This window comes from Rhopilema esculentum, chromosome 4, assembly GCF_057945365.1.
Source record: "Rhopilema esculentum isolate cy_ngs chromosome 4, ASM5794536v1, whole genome shotgun sequence".
Lineage (NCBI taxonomy): Eukaryota > Metazoa > Cnidaria > Scyphozoa > Rhizostomeae > Rhizostomatidae > Rhopilema > Rhopilema esculentum.
Window position 1 is genome coordinate 12804117 of NC_142818.1, and position 19633 is coordinate 12823749.

The 19633-nt window shown below is 36.9% G+C and overlaps 2 protein-coding genes across 3 annotated transcripts in view; one reads left to right on the forward strand and one right to left on the reverse strand.

The window, feature by feature from the left end:
• Window positions 1–10994, forward strand: part of LOC135690716 (uncharacterized) — a 36547-nt gene extending 25553 nt beyond the window's left edge. Inside the window, exons 43-55 of the mRNA XM_065208353.2 lie at window positions 83–145; window positions 939–1048; window positions 1859–1891; window positions 2325–2366; window positions 2747–2808; window positions 2985–3016; window positions 3848–3918; window positions 4719–4821; window positions 5253–5321; window positions 7220–7315; window positions 7674–7757; window positions 7989–8081; window positions 10148–10994. Coding sequence (XP_065064425.2) covers window positions 83–145; window positions 939–1048; window positions 1859–1891; window positions 2325–2366; window positions 2747–2808; window positions 2985–3016; window positions 3848–3918; window positions 4719–4821; window positions 5253–5321; window positions 7220–7315; window positions 7674–7757; window positions 7989–8081; window positions 10148–10243 — 954 coding nt within the window. The 3' untranslated portion in view covers window positions 10244–10994. The remainder of the gene's footprint in view (window positions 1–82; window positions 146–938; window positions 1049–1858; window positions 1892–2324; window positions 2367–2746; window positions 2809–2984; window positions 3017–3847; window positions 3919–4718; window positions 4822–5252; window positions 5322–7219; window positions 7316–7673; window positions 7758–7988; window positions 8082–10147) is intronic.
• Window positions 10995–12323: 1329 nt separating this feature from the next.
• On the reverse strand, window positions 12324–18839 carry LOC135690984 (adenosine receptor A2a). 2 transcript variants are annotated; one of them, XM_065208688.2, is made up of 3 exons: window positions 18694–18839; window positions 15340–16376; window positions 12324–13258 (listed from the first exon to the last, which is right to left on the reverse strand). In XM_065208688.2, the coding sequence occupies exons 2-3, from the start codon at window positions 16024–16026 to the stop codon at window positions 12962–12964; spliced, it is 984 nt and encodes a 327-aa protein (XP_065064760.2). In that variant the 5' UTR covers window positions 16027–16376; window positions 18694–18839; the 3' UTR covers window positions 12324–12961. The 2 variants fall into 2 exon arrangements, with proteins under 2 accessions (XP_065064760.2, XP_088970368.1); XM_089114242.1 differs by lacking the exon at window positions 18694–18839 and having other exon boundaries at window positions 15340–17135.
• Between the last annotated feature and the right edge of the window lie 794 nt (window positions 18840–19633).

A 19633-nucleotide genomic window follows, 5' to 3' on the forward strand; every position in this document is an offset into this window, starting at 1 on the left:
GAGGTCACGGTATCGATCACTTGTCAATAGATTTGTTGCTTCTAGACAATTTATCTGATATTCTTAGTGTCTCTATCCGTAGATTGAGCGATTGCGGCAAGAGCTGAAGACTGCTGCGTCTAAATACAACACCACTTACCAAGATGTGAGTTTGCCCTGAATTTGCTTTCAGCTTTCATTATCTTGACGCCAACATAAAGGTCGATAAAACATTTGCGACTATCATTCATCAAATTTTGTTTCCCTTGTCAGCTTAAGTCCGTGAATAACCCCTACTTTCGAATGAGTCCCCCACTCTCGAATAAGCCCCGAACCAAAAGTAAGTTTGTGAAATAAGCCCCCAAGATCGAATAAGAAACTTAGAAACAAATAGAGCAAGAAACTTTCTTCTGATAATGTTTTTGGCTGCTGCTAGTAAGCCCCCACCTTCGGATAAGCCCCTTCCCAAAATATATTTGGCGAAATAAGCCCCTGGTGGCTTATTCGAAGACTTACAGTTAAGAAATAAGCATGTAAAACATAGTTCATTTTTTTCTATCATTTGGAAGTACGAGAACAATACACGTATGTACATGAGAATTCATATCAGAAGTATCTTGACATTTTGATACGAAATTTTTAGGAAATTTTGATTTGCATCCTTCAATTATTCCAGAAGCAGTTACTTCTTGCCTGTACATTTTCTCCTATTCTAAGATTTTACTGCTATCATTTATGTCTTTGTTCGCTAACTCCCCATGATGGGGTCCACGAAAATCTTATTTATTATAATATAACCGCAGATTTTTGCATCCGTCAATTTTCTTTTGAATATACCTATGCCATATACATTAGGGGTTGGCACAACATAAGAGTGTTGCACATTGCTACACGTATTGATATATATCTGATTAATGCAATCGATAAACAAAAAATCATATCTGTTTGCTTATTTTAAGTTGCAAGGCGCGAGAAAGGCGCTGAACGAGGCCCGGGCCAATAGCGACAAGCTGACACGTGAAAGCGAGGCTGTTGTAGAGAACGTAAACACTTGGGTTCAAGAGCAAAGGTTTGAAACGAATTGAATTCTTTGATGCTCTCAGATGTTTTTAGTCTAATGTCTGCACACTGGCTGTACAGAAAAGTTATTTAAATCCTTGGCATGTTGTTTCTCGTGAATGGTTAAAATAGTTGCTCTTTGCTAGCAGATGATTTGTTGTGTCGTGTTTTGGACTAAACAGCGCCTGGTCACTGTCAATGAATTAGGAAGTCATGTTCTTGAAGGAAAATCTGTATGCTTTCTAAAAACAGCTTACTGAACTTTTCTTTAGACAGCTGTAGATACTGAATTTATTGCTCCGCGTTATTAATATTAGAAAATTGCGATTTCTCGATCCAGAGCACATTTACATAATTAAACGATGTCAAATGTGATCTCCTTCCTTTCTTGAATTCTTCATCACAGTTGAAACTTCAAATCAGTTTCAATAATGTTGCCAGCATGTGCTCAGTTGTTCGTAGTTTATTAAAATTTATCTAGTGTTATCAAAATAAAAGCCCGTATCTACTGTGAATAATAGCAAAACCTTTTGCTTGATCGAAGCTTGTCTCTCGCAAAACAAACACAGCTTTAATTGAAACTTCAAATTTCTATTTTCAGGGCTCGTGAACTTCCTTTTCACTGGTTTTCTCTCATCTTTTTACTCTTATTGTTATCAAAGTTAACGATATCTTCTTGCGGAATACGATTACAGCAACCTTGCTCCCGTATTCCTTTATCAATCTCTCGCATTTCATTCAAAGTCAACCGCTGTCTTTCTACATTTCACTGAACAGCGTTTATTTTCTGTTTTTTTACCCTTTATTTGTCTTTTTGCAGAGAAGGAAATTCAAAAATTGCAGCAAAACTTCGGTATAGCAGCTCTAATTGATGTTTTTTCGAGGATTATCAGCTTTAATTAAGAAACAGCTTTAATTTAGAGAATTTTCGCAAATATAGGGTATGAATGTAGAACCATTTATTTGTATTTAAGCTAAAAAAGCTAGACCAGATTTTAGGCTTACTAAGTGTCTTGAAAGTTTATTATCAATCCTGGAGTTTATATAGAAAATGATGATCTTTTGAAGGGTTAGATTCCGTTTTCTTCATGCTTTAAACAATTAATTTAAACAATTCATTTCTCACTGAAAATTTTCGCTGTGCTTAAAATGATGTTATCGAAAGCGTGTTGCCTGGCTTCCATTGCGTTCTTTTTAAGCCTTTAGCTGTCTCTGCAAACGTTATCTAATGGCGCTGAAGTTAACTTACAATCTTGCGAACTGTTTTCTTTTTTCTTTCAATTCAGAGACCAAAATAGCAGTATTGCTTCTCTGGAGGCAGAAAAGGAGTAAGTACAATTGTTTGCTATTGTTTTGCTTGTTGAATGTCCAGCCCTCCCCCCTATCAACATTATTTACATTTTAGGATTTCTTCTATGAATTTGACTACCTGTATTGAAACCATCCAGTTTGCGGTGCGACTGGCATCTTCTCTTTCTCCAGGCATATATGCCTGATAGGCATTCTTTAGATAAATAAGGTTTCTCGTTTTAGGTATTTTTCTTAATACAATCCCAAATTCTGTCCTGCGTAGATTTGACTGAGGGAAATAAAATGTTTACTGAAACTGTATGCAACAGAATAAATCTTGCACACAGGGTATCTCTCGTAAGTACCTACCCAGATGTGCCTCTACTGCTTTCATTGGCCTCAAACTTGTTCATTTCAGGATGCTTTCCGAATCAAATGAAAGGTTGAAGAAAACTAACGAGCGACTTAAGATGGAGCTTGGTATGTTTTCTATTTAAAATTATGGGGACACAGAGGCTTTTTCCCGTATTGTTTAAGAAAAAATATTTTCTAGTTGTTTTTAACCAAGCCTAAGAAATTGTTAGCTGGAAAGGAGCCAAAATTTACTCTCTGCAAATTGAATGATGTTTTTTCTAATTTATTGCTCGTCTTTTCAGAGGAAATGAGAGTTGAGAGCGGAAAATACCAGGTGCGTATTTGTTCATTTTATGACTTTGCACAATGGCATGATCTTTACAAAATGGGCGGACGTATATTGCCGTAGCAAGAGACTGATGTACGATTTTGTGCACAACAAACTTTATGCGCTGGAAAAAGGCAGAGCTTACTTTAGATAAGCATCGTAAAGCAGAATTTCCCTACGTTGAAGCTAAAGGAGAGAATAAACTGGAATTTTAATCATATTTGTAAAACCCGCTTTTCGGATTCACTCCATCTTTGTGTTTGATTTGTTAGTAAGAAACAAACCTCTCCCAACGCTGAAGCCAAAAGCATATTCAAGCTCTGAATTTCAGACTCGAATTTCCACCTTGAATTAGTGGTAATCTCTTGGTAATCGCCATATTTGCCTTTAATTAGTTCACACTTAACAGTGGTGCTTATTACAAATGTTTTCTGTGAGGTATATTCTAGATTCAAATGAAAAAGAAAAAAACTCTGTATCTGTGAAGTTTTTAAGCCTGCAATGGTCATTCAATTTTTCTTTTCCAGCCTGATTTTACACATCCTGTTTAAGCAATAACACAAGTTACAGCGCATTATGCGAGTTATTGTATTGTGTAAGATTCAGTATTGTACACATGTTTTGCAAATTCTTAAATTCGAAAGGGATTTTTGATACAACATGTGTGTCTATTTGAAGCGAAGGGAAATTTAAACCTCCTGCTCCTTCAAGACCCGGAAGAAGACAAGTCGAAACAATTGAGTAATTTTTGGTCTAATCCTCTGGTGTTTGGTGAACATTTTGTTTCATTTGAAGTTGGTTTTTCTAGTATGACTAAAGCATTTATATCATTCTTAGGCCATACAAGGGCACTCGTCCCAGCAACACCTTACCATTCAGCAGCTCAGGAACCGACTCAGTGACGTCGAGTAAGTATAGTTGCTATTATCTAGTCAATGGAAAAACCACAGCACAATTTCCATTGGCGCATTATGGCAACCCCATCATTATTGTCTAGAAAAAAGATTTCCCCGTCATCATAAAGACATTATTTTCTAAATCATGTCATTTTTGACTTTTTATTTCATCTTCATATCTTAAGTTCAACTCTGTACGACATTTCTGTAACTGTTATAACTTTTGTTGGAATTGTATTTCCTTGTAAAAGACATTCATTGAATATAGTCTCCGTAATCCTTGATTGATGGATCCGTTTATGAAAGACCCGCGATGAAGCCTTCTCCTTCTATTAAAATGCCAATATTCTCTTGGCTTGGCCAGCAGCACATTGCGTTCCTTTTTAATAAACTAGATAATGTAAAGTAGGACAGGCAAGCGAACAAGATGTTCTTTCAATTTAGCCATTTGTTTAATTAAAAGAAGTCAAATTTAGAAGACGTGACACCCAACATTATTTCCTTTACCAATTGCAGACCAAAATTATTTTTCTGCATTATTTTTCTGCAACTGGTTTCTCTTTCATTTTCTGAACATTTCCTGTTTGCTTTGATTTCCAGTCAAAAAACCTTTTTTGATGGTAAACTTTTTATTCAAACCAAACGACAAATCAATTGCATATGTACCCAATTCATTTACGAGATTTATTTTAAGCATTAAATGTCACTTCCTAAGAAGGTTAGGTTAAACTTTCCAAATTTTTATCTCAATAAGTTCTTTTACAAATGTCGTCTATGAGCATTATATTTCATTGGATTTTTTGTTCCTCTAGACAAGAGCTAGATGCGGAGCGAAATTCCAAATCAGCAACGATTGAAGATTTACACAATCGGCTTAAGATGAATGTAGACACTGTGCAACAGCTGCATACTCAGGTAAATTCGTTAACGAATTACTTCGGCTCCTTTTATTAGCAATCATCCGTCCCTTAAAACATTCTTTTAAATTAAGTCCCTTTATTTGCTCTCTTCATTCTTTTGTTTTTACCAAGTTGCTTTTCAAAATGGTCCTTTCTTCGAATCCAATAAGAATTTTCTTGAATCCATGATGTAGACTTGTTTTTGAACAAAGAATGTTCAAATTAACGTTAATTGCTCCAATATAAATATTTTTGCTGGTTTCCCTGTGTCTGAAATGAACATGTTTGCACTTTATACATTACTGGCAAGTATGACAGCTTATATGCAGTTGTTGTTGTTTTATCTAAGTTATCGAAACGCCAGGACGCGGACCATAATAGCTTAATGCATTTCGTCCTTTCTTTTGCTGTTGTTTTCATTTATTCATTTCAAATTTTGTTTTCCAGCTAAACCAGACGAGCAAGGAAAATTTACGTCAACGCGCCCTACTCGACCGAGAAGTTGCCGCCAGGAAGGTGTGGATATAGGCCTTTTCTATTTGCTTTACTCAACTGTCTGCGATTATGGACAAAAGTTCATTAGGAGCTGCATATGGCCTAAGATAAATGTTCTTTTTCGTCTTTTCATTCTAATTATCTTCTTTCATTCATTCTTACAATTTTGTTTATAATATTGCCTAGCAACCTGACCGTTCACTACTAGAATTTAAAGAAAATTGAAATCAGTCAAAATTAGCTTCATATGATAAGTCACAAGCGTACCAGTTGTAGAGCAACTCGGATATTATGGGTCAAGGTGTTCGGACATACTCGGAAATTATGGGTCAGGGTGTTCGGATATACTCGGAAATTATGGGTCAGGGTTTTTGGACATACTCGGAAGTTATGGGTCAAGGTGTTCGGACATACTCGGAAATTATGGGTCAAGGTGTTCGGACATACTCGGAAATTATGGGTCAGGGTGTTCGGATATACTCGGAAATTATGGGTCAGGGTTTTTGGACATACTCGGAAATTATGGGTCAAGGTGTTCGGACATACTCGGAAATTATGGGTCAAGATGTTCGGACATACTCGGAAATTATGGGTCAAGGTGTTCGGACATACTCGGAAATTATGGTTCAAGGTGTTCGGACATACTCGGAAATTATGGGTCAGGGTGTTCGGATATACTCGGAAATTATGGGTCAGGGTTTTTGGACATACTCGGAAATTATGGGTCAAGGTGTTCGGACATACTCGGAAATTATGGGTCAAGATGTTCGGACATACTCGGAAATTATGGGTCAAGGTGTTCGGACATACTCGGAAATTATGGTTCAAGGTGTTCGGACATACTCGGAAATTATGGGTCAGGGTGTTCGGATATACTCGGAAATTATGGGTCAGGGTTTTTGGACATACTCGGAAATTATGGGTCAAGGTGTTCGGACATACTCGGAAATTATGGGTCAAGGTGTTCGGACATACTCGGAAATTATGGGTCAGGGTGTTCGGACATACTCGGAAATTATGGGTCAAGGTGTTCGGACATACTCGGAAATTATGGGTCAGGGTGTTCGGATATACTCGGAAATTATGGTTCAAGGTGTTCGGACATACTCGGAAATTATGGGTCAAGGTGTTCGGACATACTCGGAAATTATGGTTCAAGGTGTTCGGACATACTCGGAAATTATGGGTCAAGGTGTTCGGACATACTCGGAAATTATGGGTCAGGGTGTTCGGACATACTCGGAAATTATGGGTCAAGGTGTTCGGACATACTCGGAAATTATGGGTCAGGGTGTTCGGATATACTCGGAAATTATGGGTCAGGGTTTTTGGACATACTCGGAAATTATGGGTCAAGGTGTTCGGACATACTCGGAAATTATGGGTCAAGGTGTTCGGACATACTCGGAAATTATGGGTCAGGGTGTTCGGATATACTCGGAAATTATGGGTCAGGGTTTTTGGACATACTCGGAAGTTATGGGTCAAGGTGTTCGGACATACTCGGAAATTATGGGTCAAGATGCTCGGACATACTCGGAAATTATGGGTCAAGGTGTTCGGACATACTCGGAAATTATGGGTCAAGGTGTTCGGACATACTCGGAAATTATGGGTCAAGGTGTTCGGACATACTCGGAAATTATGGGTCAAGATGTTCGGACATACTCGGAAATTATGGGTCAGGGTGTTCGGACATATTCGGAAATTATAGATCAGGGTGTTAGGACTTACCCTTCTCTTTACCATGATTCAATGTCTGTGAATAAGCCTATTTGTTTGTTATATTTCTTAAAAACGTATCTCAAACATCCTTTAACATACACAGCAACGAATTATGATATTTTCCGTACCATAGTATGTGTAGTTCTATGTTGATTCAGAGCACAGTACTAAATTTTCTGCACACTGCTTTATAGAGACTACAAACGCAAGTGCGAGCACGTGAACAGAATATTGAATCCTTGAAAGACGAGCTCAACACAAGTAAATACACGGATAAAGATTACCTCAAGGTAGGCTGTTTGCATCTTTTCTTCAGCTAGATGTCAATAACCCCAATGTGTTTGTTCACCTGTCTATTATTTACGTGCGAATTTTCTGTCTTGCTTCTCCCAATATCATTTAAAATTGCCAATACATATCTGGTCTTTGCTTGGAATGGCTTCTTTTGTGATGTTGTTTGGTCTATAAAACAGCTTATTCAAATATGGTATTGCTGGAATGAGCCGGAGTGGTTTGAGACGGCATCAGAAAGGCACTCTTGCATTCAATACCCGACAATCTTATATTCATCCTTGCTTTCAGTTGGTTAAATTTCTTATACCGATCTTTGGGCACTACTCACCATTTGCGTTACTTTTTCGTTTTCAGGGTGATTCTTACCGTTTAATTGATGCAAGCCAAGGAGGTAATCACGAAAAAAGTTTAAGTGGATCTTCGAACAGACGAGAAAAGGTTAACTTAATTTTCTTTAATAATCTTTCTGAAACACAAGTATGGTTTAAAAGTTCTTCATATCAAACTCTTTTATTACTTAGGATGTTCTTTATAGACAATCTGCTTAATTTACATTTTCTTCATTTACATTTCTAAATTGTCGATGAAAACACATTTGTACTGCATGGGCCGTTCTTTATAAAGGATCTGCTCGATTTACTTCCCTTTCACAATTTTCCATCTTTCCAGCTTGGTTCTGCCGTCAATAAAGAGTTGGAAAAGGCTGGTGTCTCCTCCGCAGAGGCCCTAGATAAGTCGTATTGGATACAACGCGTAGGCGAGGTAAAATTATTTACATTCTATCAGGGAAAAACGATGAACCCAATCAATTTTAATAATAATTTACCTAATTTTAATCAAAACCAGAAAGTAGGATAGGTATACTTTTCATTGCACAATACCTTTTAGTTTATTTTAGTTGTCCAAATATTTTAAATGTCTTGTAAACCTCAATCTATAAACTAATCTTCATTTTCAACCTTGCGCTGCTTTTGTGAACAGTTTAATTTATTTTGCCTTCATTTTACTGTGCCGCAAGTTTTTGAAAGTAAACTTCCATGACTGTTAATTTAAAATGTCCACCTTGGTTTGTTCGAAATGTCCAGGTTCAATCTTACACCCACCTTGTTTACGTCGTTTCAATGACGAATTTTTTGACTTATTAATTATGAACATCCTGTCCAATCCGTCTTTTATTTTCTTCTACCTTAAACTGCTTCGTCCTACTCTCTAGTACCATTTCATATCTTCTTCTTCTAACTTCTCGTTTCCCTGTTCTGCTTTATGAGACAGCAACCTTTGTCTGCTGCCACTCCTTATGCCAAGGAGTATTACTTTTATGGTCTATCAATAAAAGATCTCACAGCCAGTTTAATATCAAATCTAGCCATTTTTGATGTTTTGACATTATAAACTTTGACTAACGAGAACTCGGCAGCATTTTCTTCATTTTAGAAATATTATTCAAAACTATACAGATTGCGATGCCATGTATATTGGAAAATTGAAATTGAACCTTCAAAAGTATTGCTTAAATGTAATTCCTTTTGTTAAATCTGAAAGGAAAGATAGTTTCGCAGCACAGATTTTGCAAAAGTTGAAAAAGTTCTTTATTCTATAGTTTTAATTTTTTGTGAAAATACCATGTGCAAAACCCGTAGGGTTCAAAGTTGAAAATTTACAAAAACTTTAATGTATGAATTTTCTTTAATGGTCATAATGGACAAATTGAAAGATTTGATTAATACGATTTAATTTTGAAAATATGTATATGGTTCACGAAAGTTTTATGCAAGAGAGAATTAGAAACCAACGGTTTTATAGCCATTTCCGCACTTCATTGTTTTATTCTTTAAGTGTATATCACCTCAATTGCAAACTTTGCCATCCCTTACTATACTTGATGCGCTGTTTACGAAAATCGAATTGATAATTTGCTATTTATTTTGCTTTTCTTGTTGTATGCGCGCAAAAGTGGCATTTTGCCCTGTCTGGCGAGCACCAAACCGCGCCAAAATAGGGGAATGGATCATAGTTTTTTTGTGACGTAGAAACCAGAACCAAAGTAAAACGTACTGAGAATATTCAATGGTATATTTAGAGATGTGGATGGACATAATAAGCATACAAGAATCGTCAATGAAGTTTATGCGATTTATTCATTCATCAATTTGCTTTCTTTGCAATCAGCCTTCAATATTTTCCTCCCTCCGCATTCCTATCAGCTTATTTTTACGTTATACTACTACACATACGTCAGACCTGACCTACCCTGATCTGAGTCATTTGAAGTCGAATCTGTCCTCACACAACCAGAAATCATCCTGAATGAATTTACTTTAATTCCTAAAAACGGATTTAGTCGACAACAGAGTCCTAGACGGGCCTAAATATCCACTCCACATCAGCCATTGGTTCATCAGCGTAAGCTTTTAAGCACCTAGCTTCGGCGTTTTCAGTCCCCGCATGCTCAAAATCTAAACTTTCATCCACTAATTCGTGATCCGTAAAGGAACTAGGATTTGACGAGATGTTGGATGCTTCGGAATCAGAGTCGGCCATAATTTATTGCGCAAGGTTTCGAAAGACGTTCTGGTTTCTACGTCGTGAAAGACTAGAGCCTAGATCTCTATAACATGCGCGGATTGGAGGCAAAAAATAGAGACTTTTTCGAGAGCTTGCGTTGCTCAAAACGCTTTTTAAATTTGATATTTGAACTCAGCGCAGCTGTTTCAGTTGGTTTTATCTCTATCCCAAATTAGGTGATATGCACTTTAAGCTTTTCACCTATTTTTCTTTCAAGCAATTTGGTTTGTTTCAGTTATTTTCGTTACTTTTTTGTCACATAGTTGTCGGTTCAGCTACAACAAAGCAGTGAATATTGGTCACAGAAAGTCAGAGATTTATCTGGACAGATGGACAAATCTGGACAGCCTAGTATTTAATAGCCTAATTGATAAACGAGATAATATTTATTCAGTAATGCGTTAAGCAGTTGTGAATAAAGGATAAGCTCTACAAGCACTGTCAAATGTATTAGTAATGAGTTTAAGCACATATTCGGTCAAAACGTAAATCCTGCAACAATAAAGCAAGGATTTTTATTTGTTCAGTTTTATTATCGTGGCGTACACGACTTTGATAGTGAAAAGCGAGCTATTTGAAACCCATTTAATGGTTGTAGAGACCCGCTCTTTTCAATCATCATCGAGTAAGGAATATTCTATTATCCATCAATATTGTCATTTCAAGAAACATTTCAAGGGTTTCACATTCTGTTTACCCAGCTGAAATTCAGTAGTTTCCCATTTTTGTTTGACCACCATCATGCATGTGCAGAGAACATGTATTTTCCTGTGTATATTGTCCATGTAAATCGTCTCTGCTGTCATCCTAAGTCTATTCTTTATATTCCAAGTGCGATTAATCTGATGCATTAGAAATCCTTTTAGGTTTGGAACTAAAAGGTCACAGCCCAATACGATGTATAGAGGCTGGCTTTTTATAGTAAATTATACCATTGAAAATATTTAGAAGCTGTAATAAAGTTGGTTAGTAGAACGACTTTTATCAGCGTTTTTGTACAGTGATGCTAAGATATATCTTAAAATATTTTATTGTCATTCTTGTATTTTGATTATATGTGACAACTTATGTTTTTACCTTGATATGAATAAAGCTCTTTTTAATTGATTACCATTGTGTTTGAATGATTTTATTCTGAAAATAAAGAGCTTGGAATCAAGGAAAGCATCTGTCTCCTTCTCTCTTCAATCTTTGCCTGATCTAACAGGACCGAATCACAATGACAGTCAATGGGTTGATTTTAAGAAATGAAATTAGACAGAATAGATGAAAAAAATGTAAGAAAAAAATGAAGGGAAGAGGGAAAGACCGAAAGAAGGGAGGTACGAAGGAGGGGAGGAAGGAAGTGAGGAAGGTAAGAAGGAAAGGAGGGAGGAAGTGAAAAAGGAAGGAAGGGAGGTACGAAGGGAGGAAAGAAGGAAGTGAGGAAGGAAGGGAGGAAGGACGCGAGGAAGGAAGGAAGGGAGGTACGAAGGGAGAAAAGAAGGAAGTGAGGAAGGAAGGTACGAAGGAAGGGAGGAAGGATGTGAGGAAGGAAGGGAGGAAGGTACGAAGGAAGAAAAGATGGAAGGGAGGGAGGAAGTGAGGAATGAAGGGAGGAAAATACGAAGGAAGAAATAAAGAAAGAAAAAAAGGAAGGGAGGAAGGTATGAAGGAAGGGAGGAAGAAAGTGAAGAAGGAAGGAAGGGAGGTACGAAGGGAGAAAAGAAGGAAGTGAGGAAGGAAGGTACGAAGGAAGGGAGGAAGGTACGAAGGAAGAAAAGATGGAAGGAAGGGAGGAAGTGAGGAAGGAAGGGAGGAAAATACGAAGGAAGAAAAGAAGGAAGTGAAGGAGGAAGGTACGAAGGAAGGGAGGAAGGAAATGAGGAAGGAAGGGGGAAGGTAAGAAGGAAGAAAAAGGGAGGGAGGAAGGTACGAAGGATAGGAGGAAGGAAGTGAGGAAGGAAGGGAGGAAGGTACGAAGGAAGAAAAGAAGGAAGGGAGGGAGGAAGTGAGGAAGGAAGGGAGGAAAATATGAAGGAAGGGAGGAAGGAAATGAGGAAGGAAAGGAGGAAGGTAAGAAGGAAGAAAAGAAGGAAGGAAGGAAGGAAGTGAGGAAGGAAGGGGGGAAAATACGAAGGAAGGGAGGAAGGAAATGAGGGAGGAAGTGAAGAAGGAAGGGAGAAAGGTTAGAAGGAAGAAAAGAAGGAAGGGAGGGAGGAAGTGAGGAAGGTAGGAAGGAAGGAATAAAGGAAGGGGGGAGGGAGGAAGGTAGAAAGGAAGAAAAGAAGGAAGGGAGGAAGGTAGAAAGGAAGAAAAGAAGGAAGGGAGGGAGGAAGTGAGGAAGGAAGGGAGGAAAATACGAGGGAAGGAAGGGAGGGAGGAACGTACGAAAGAAGAAAAGAAAGAAAGGAAGGAAGGAAGAAAAGTGCGAAGGATGAAAAGCATCAATAACTTAGATACATTTTTTTGTGAATCACAGCAACATTTAAACTAGCAACAATCATAAGTGTTCTCAGTCGTACTGTTATAAACTTTCACATTAGTGTTTGAATAAAGTTGTAAGGACTCTGCAAGTTTGAGGAAAAGTATTAAATTGCAAAAAACATTTTCTGAGTCGATATTAGCCGATTCAGTGACATTGGGAAATTACTAGCAAAATTACTCAAAAGGAATGAGTTGCCAGATTTTTGCTTAAAATGCAATTTTCTGAAATTGTGCTGTGCTTTCTTCGTGTGCCAGTCCTGCATGTAATAAGTATATAATTTCAATTCAAATGAGTTTTGAATTCAAGGATATATGCGTTTAGTAAAATGTTCAAGAATATATGCTTTTAGTAAAATGTTCAAGAATATATGCTTTTAGTAAAATGTTCAAGGATATATGCTTTTAGTAAAATGTCCTTTATTCATATTTACAGCGCAATCAACTCATCAGCTGTCCACATTCCTATTTAAGTCTCAAGATTAATTTTTAGAAGCAAGTCTGGTGGACGAAATGATTTTAGCCGGCTTGTAGATGTCCATTACGAAAAAGCCTCTCTGCAGTGATAAATTGTCCTCTGTTTCATCCCGGCCATGAACTCACAGAAGGGCATATCACACTGTTGAAGTATCGTCATTCGGATGTTTCTTGGCGGGCTTTGGTGATGGCGCTGGTCCGACACTGTCCCAAGCATCACCACTTCGCCTTCCGAAAATTGTCTTAATCTTCTCTCTGAAATCTTGCTTTGTCAATCCATAGAAAAAAGGGTTGACAGCGCTGTTTGCTATCATTAGTATTATGGCAATGTCAGTGTATACAGTAGGAATTGGAACGTTCGCCAGATCAAGGATCTGCTCGATGCATGTCGGGATCCAACAAACGAAGAATATAAACACCAACAAAGCACAGGTCTAAAAGGTAAAAGAAATTTTTTTTAAATCCTTTTTATGCAGTTACTAAACTACATTGAGTTGCATTCCCAATTTCGTGCTTTTGGGCGTTCAGACGGGAATATGACACCGGGAGTCTTTTAGGGGCAACTGCTCAGTAAGATTTTCAGTTGCTCTGCAAAGTCTTCAGCTGGTCGGCAAAATTGCCCGGACAAAATTACTTTCATTTACGTTCTTGTTTGTGAATTTTTCTTTCTGTAACTCTCTAACCCCTATTAAAGCCCCCCTATAAAAGCCCAACCTCTATAAAAGCCCCCAACCCAGTCTGAAAGGTCAAGCTAGACCGCAAAACATATCACGAGCATTTGATTGAGCAGTTATCAAAATACGAGACATAAAAGTTTCCCAAGCATAAATTTTAGATTCCTCTCAGTTGGGTAATCCTGCACGCAAATCAGTGATCGGGAGAAAAAACAACGTTTTTATGTTTTCAACGCATTTAAATGTCTTGTTTTGCCATGTAATTACCAGGGTTGCCATTTGGCCGTTTTGAAAATAGTTGAGTGTATTCAAACCAGTGTATTCATTTTAATTACAGCTGCTCGGTAAAGTGAGTTAATTGGAACGACCCAGCGAGGTTAATCAAATCCCAAGTGCAATATTGGAACAATAGTTGCACAATTTTAAAGCTCCCTTGAGACTTAAAAAGGCAATTGGGAATACATGGTTGAACGGATATTGAGCCGCAGATTATGTTAATATGTTGCCAGGCCCTCTGGTATTTCAAACGACAAATTTCTCCACCAAAACCAAATATTTTGCAATCTCGCATGTCGCAAAATTATGGTTCATGCATCCTTAAAGCTTTTACACGTTTTTTAGAAAACTGCTCGTGAACTTGAAAAAAATCAAGTTTGGCTGGTGAGAGCTTGTATTATCTGCTTCAGTGTTGGTGATCATATGTTTTGATGCCTTGGTTTTTAATGCACTGTTGTTTTTATCAGGCCTTGCAACAATCGTTAACTTTGAACGGTTCTTTGAAATATCCTTGGCCAAGGTAATTTTTCGGCTAAACATAACAACAATAACATTCCTTTGACTCGATGCTAGATTTATTTCATACCAATTTAATCATACCGTATTGAATTGCCACCAAACAAGACTCAATTTAGTGATGACTTTGACCCTTAGGACGCTCCTGATCAATGTCCCCTGCTTTACCGAAAGTTATAAAGTATCCCCTCTTGCCCCTTTCTCGAATGGGTTTGCTTAACTCTACCCTCTGTAAATACCCACAGGGCTTGAGCAATGAGGCACCCTTAAGTTTATTAGACCGGGTGCATGTATGACGTTGCATCGGTTCTAATTCACCCTCGTATCACTTGTTTATCACTAGTACTGTAATTTCAGCTGCTGGTTTAAAGGCAAATTCAGTGTGAATTGCTAATAGAATCACAGGACTTTCATGCAACTTTGACCTAAATTTTCAAGTGCTGACATGGTCATTACAATCTTGACTCCAGGTTGCTAGGTTACTTTTTCCAGTCATGTTTGATCAGCTACTATGATATTAATTCTTCTTGTTTTGCAACGAATTGCCTGTCATCAACAGTATTATGATTATCACAAATACCCGTGCCGTTTCATGCTACATTTTACGCGAAACGTTTTTTGTCTTGACGGTCCGGGCTGCTTGGGGGCTAGTGGTAACAATCAAACATGGTGCGATTTGAGGATCAAATGATGTACTATCTTATGCAGTTGATAAGAGTCAAGACCCCGCGTTAAGTTGGAGGGTTTTGATTGGTCAATGGGTAAATACTTGCTGTGTGTACCTTACAGTTTCGAAATAGCTCTAAGTACAATCAAGGTTGCTACTCAAGTTGATTAAAGTTGAGCTTGAGAAAGATCGAAGAACCTGCAATATTTTGAAGAGCCTGATAAGAGAAGATCGAAGAACCTGCATTATTTCAAGTTTAGATTATATTAATTTCCCGCTTTAATTTAATGAATTCAACATATTATTGCGAAAAACAAGTATTCTCATCAATCAAAATGAACAAATTTTCAACACCGGCAAACTTGAAATAGATATATCTTACCTTTGCAACTTTGTGTTCTGCTTTTCTTTGCTTGGCCTTTTCGCGCTCTTGGCTTGCGTCGTACACCTGAAGCGACGCGACTTGCTTGATTTGTTTTTTAGCTTCCATAAATATCTTCGAATATGCAAAAGCCATGAGGATTCCTGGTATGATGACAAAGACGATTGCCATCGCAAAGAGAACGTATGATGTGAAATCTGGTGCGACGAATTTGCAAATGAGTAACATGACAATGAGAAGGGCTGGGCATAGCCAAGCTGCCAAGGCGATCAGCGTCACTGTCCTTGTTGTCATCAATGCGTTGTATCGTAATGCGTGGAGCACTGCAATGTATCTGTCTGCAGTGACTGCATAAAGGTTGAACACCGAGGCAAAGAATGTCAGCTTCAGAACTAAATCGAGATTTTCAGTGACTGAAACAAGATGGTAATACTCCAGATAATGCCCACCAATGTATAATGGTATGAAAACTACTCCTATTAAAAGGTCTGCAATCGCCAGCATAACTAAAAATGTGTTCGTTGGATTTCGCAGTTGCTTCCATTTCAAGAAAATAAAGCAAACGAGGGAATTGCCTAATATTATCAATATCCCCAGCAGAATGAGAATTGACCATATTTCCCAATAAACATAAATTTCTCCTCGAGTTTTGCTGGTTGTGGTAATGTTCTTTGTCAAATTTGCCATTGCTTTGCCAATGTTCTCTTGTGACTAGCTTGTTTTGTTTCTTCCTTACCACTTCGTTTCAGGTGAAACACAGAATTCGTTTAAGGCTTTGTAAAAATTCTATTCAGCGTAATATTTGTGTGTAAGTTCTTATTGTAGCAACCAATCGGATGACTTCTTTATCAGAAGAACATTTGGTACACGCCTTGAAGTTTCCAGACAATACTCTTTAGCACAAGTGGATAGCGGGAAAGCTGTTGTTCACCAATGAAATGAAAACAATTAATCCCTTTGTTATCTTCTCTTCCCAATCTATGAGATCCTTTTACTAAGAATCAGTACATATGTTTTTTGTTGTGCTACTGTGAAACCTGCAAGAATAGAATGATACGTACCTTGAATAAGCAACATTAGTCAAACGGTGCATTTATAAAACGCAACTGACACATTCTTCGTTGTAAGACGATGTGAAGTCAAAATAATCTCCTTTTGTAAGACGTACGCCTAATAACCGACATAAGCTGATTGACAATATTACAATTTTGCTGAGTGAATCTTTCACATCCTTAAGCGATATCTTGATTTCCCGTCACACATACATACACAAAGCCTAAATTTTACAAAGACCAATACAAGATCTGAAAATGTTTCGTTTTCTTTATCCTTGGTTACCAAGGCAACATGAATTGCTTTTGGAAGCACCTTTGGTATCTGTTATTTATAGATATCGTCTGGAGATAATTTTGTGTGGCCTCATTGCTTGAAGATTTCAAATTGATATTGTAGAGAGATGAAGACAGTGAAACGTTTTCAGCTTTGTTGTCAAATTCACATATGTCATTATCAATTTAATATCTCAATGTGCTCAGATTTGCTTTTATCGAGCAAGTTTGCTTGCCTCTAATGTTTGACATTTTAGCTAGTTCTATAGAAATTCAGATCTTCAGAACTCTTCAGATCTTTCTGTACCCTGATTAAAGTTTACCACGTGTTAATCACAAGAAGATTGAGACTCGTTCTCATGTATATTTCTTTTACACATTGCCACGTCAGACTGGCGCACTATAACAAGCTAAATTTTTCTATCTTTCTCCGAGTAAATCCTTCTGAAATAATTTCCCTTTTATGGTTAGCATTAATAAGGGCCACAGTGAATATTGTGAGCATTAATACAGTGAATATTGGAAAATTAATGTTAATTCAGAAGATATTGGATAGAAAACTGCACGCAAAAAATTTGGTTTTGGTCTAATTTTGGTTTTTTCTGTTCAGCCCATTATGGTTGACTTTTTCTCCTTTATGATAAATCCTAAATTGATACTTAAACTTTAATTTTATGGATACTAAATTAAAGCTTTGATCTGATTACTCCGTTTTGGTATGTATTCGTCTTCAGACCATTTTGTTTTTCTATTTTTTCAAACGTTCCCTTTACTCCGTCTACTTCATTTTCATCAGAGAGTTTGACAAGAAGAAAAAGATGCTCCCATAACACTGTTTTCGTCCGTTTTCATATGTAATAATTTAGCTTGAGCATAATTTTTAATATTTACTTTAAATCAAGATAAGTAAAACTTAATTAAGGTAAATCAAGTATTTCTATATGCTATCATTGTTCTAATGAATGACTATTTTATCGAACAACTCCCATTAACACAATCCTTTCTCGAATAACTATGTTTTCAATAAACTCGGCGAGAGCTTAACGATTTGAAACGTTGCTTTAAAATTCATCAGGTCGGGTATCAAATGACTTATAATGAGTGAAAACAAATTCACTCATAATGATAGCAGGACCTTAAGAAAGACTTGCTCCACAGACGAGTGGCGATTTGCTTTCTCGACATGGATTCGTGCAAGATTTTGGATGCTTCCCATTAAACATTTAAATTTCAAGTCGTTACACGTGTTCACAAAAGTTATTTTTCTGTTTGCTTAACTTCTACCTGTTTGCTTGCATAAACTAAGTTAGCGAGAGGTTTGAAATGGCCCAAGAAAACTATATTAATGAAACAAGCAGAAAATTTTGGAACGAGCACCAAAAGGTGCCATGCGTATTATTGAATCGATGTTTTGTCGTGAAATCAAAATAACGTGATGTTATCATTATGATTCAAGCTGGATATTTACTTCTATAAAACTTTAGTGTCGTTAAACATTGGTGTTCGTCTTTCCATACTATCACGAAAATGCATGTAAAATTGTGTGTAAAATTATAGTTTTCTTATTCAACTTTATCAAAAACAACACAAGGTCCGAAGTAAACAAGTTAAATGAAATTACTTTGTTCAGACTGAAATACTTTAGCAACTAATAATATTTATTCAGACTTTACATTGGCAAGTTTTTAGCAAAACACTAGTGGTCGCTTGAACTGATATTTCTCATTGTGAGCATGTTACATGAGGATTCCCAACTTCAATAAAATATCGCCTAGGACACTTGCTGCAGAGGTGTTCTTGAAAAAAGAAATTTTAGCGAATCCTTAAATTGTTTCCCCCTTATTTTAGATATTGAGTGTCATGGAGATTGGATTTCTGACGCCATGTTGTTAAATGAATTATACCAGCTCATACGCTGATGAGAAACCAAACTCGTAGAGTTCTTCAAAACTCTTGGCTCAGTGATTAGTTCAAATGTTATAACAAGCTAAAACTATGTTATGAATATAAATCTTGTTGTACTTACCTTCACGTTACTGTGTATTAGACTGTTTTTTCACGACCTTCATTTGCAAAGATATCTTTTTAGTCCAGCGCCGTCAAAATTGAACATCAATTAATCGCCAAGTTACTGGGTCAGCTTCTTTTATCATCGCAAAAACATTGTTTGCCTTCTACCAGCTGATCAAAGTCGGTCACAGATCCTCTAAAGTAAAAAATTCGCATGCAAGAACTTCTTGTCAAAAAAATTAATGGAAGGATTTTCAAAGGCTTGCGATTTTTTTTGCATTATTGTGCCCGGAAAAAAGACATCAATGTAGAAAAGTTGCGTTTCAGATTTTCATAATTATTCGCTTTGGGCGGGTGAAACTTATTGCTTGATTAGTAATAGGAAAATGTTTTGTTTACTGCTTAATGAGAAAAATTGCTTGTCAGTGTTTGTATTATGCAGTTGTTTAAATCAACAAGAAGATATTGCATTACAAATCGAGTTTCTGGACTTAATGAGGAACTTTTTGTCAACAAAGTTACGTGTTTTCAATTCAATCTCCATTATGGCGTTGTCAAACATTCAAGTTTCTTTTCTCACTTAACATTTGATCACAAAAGAAAATTACATAACAAAAAGAAATTGTATTAGTATAAATTACTCAAATTCATGTTTAATAATTCCTTATCAAAGGCGGTAAAACTTTGTACAGATAAATCACTTTTTTGCAATTTAAACACTGCGACCCATTATTTGTCGATTTTAACATATTTTCATCAAGTTTTTACAGGGGCGAAGCTAAAAAATTTTTAGGAGGGGTATAGAATTATTTTATGCCGACAGCAAAAAGCGTGCATCACTCTTCAAGGGTGTGGTGATAAGACATACAATCCTATATGCTGCTTTATTGCATTTCTGTTTAAAATTCATACTTTAATGTCATACTTTAAAAACTAAACTACTACAGAAATATTAA

What these genes read in the sequence shown, in the direction of transcription:
- LOC135690984 (XM_065208688.2), bottom strand. Translation starts at nt 16,026, where the DNA reads ATGGCAAATTTGACAAAGAACATTACCACAACCAGCAAAACTCGAGGA. An exon ending in CAGAACACAAAGTTGCAAAG is followed by an intron (nt 13,259 to 15,339) that starts GTAAGATATATC and finishes TTTACCTTTTAG; the next exon opens with ACCTGTGCTTTGTTGGTGTT.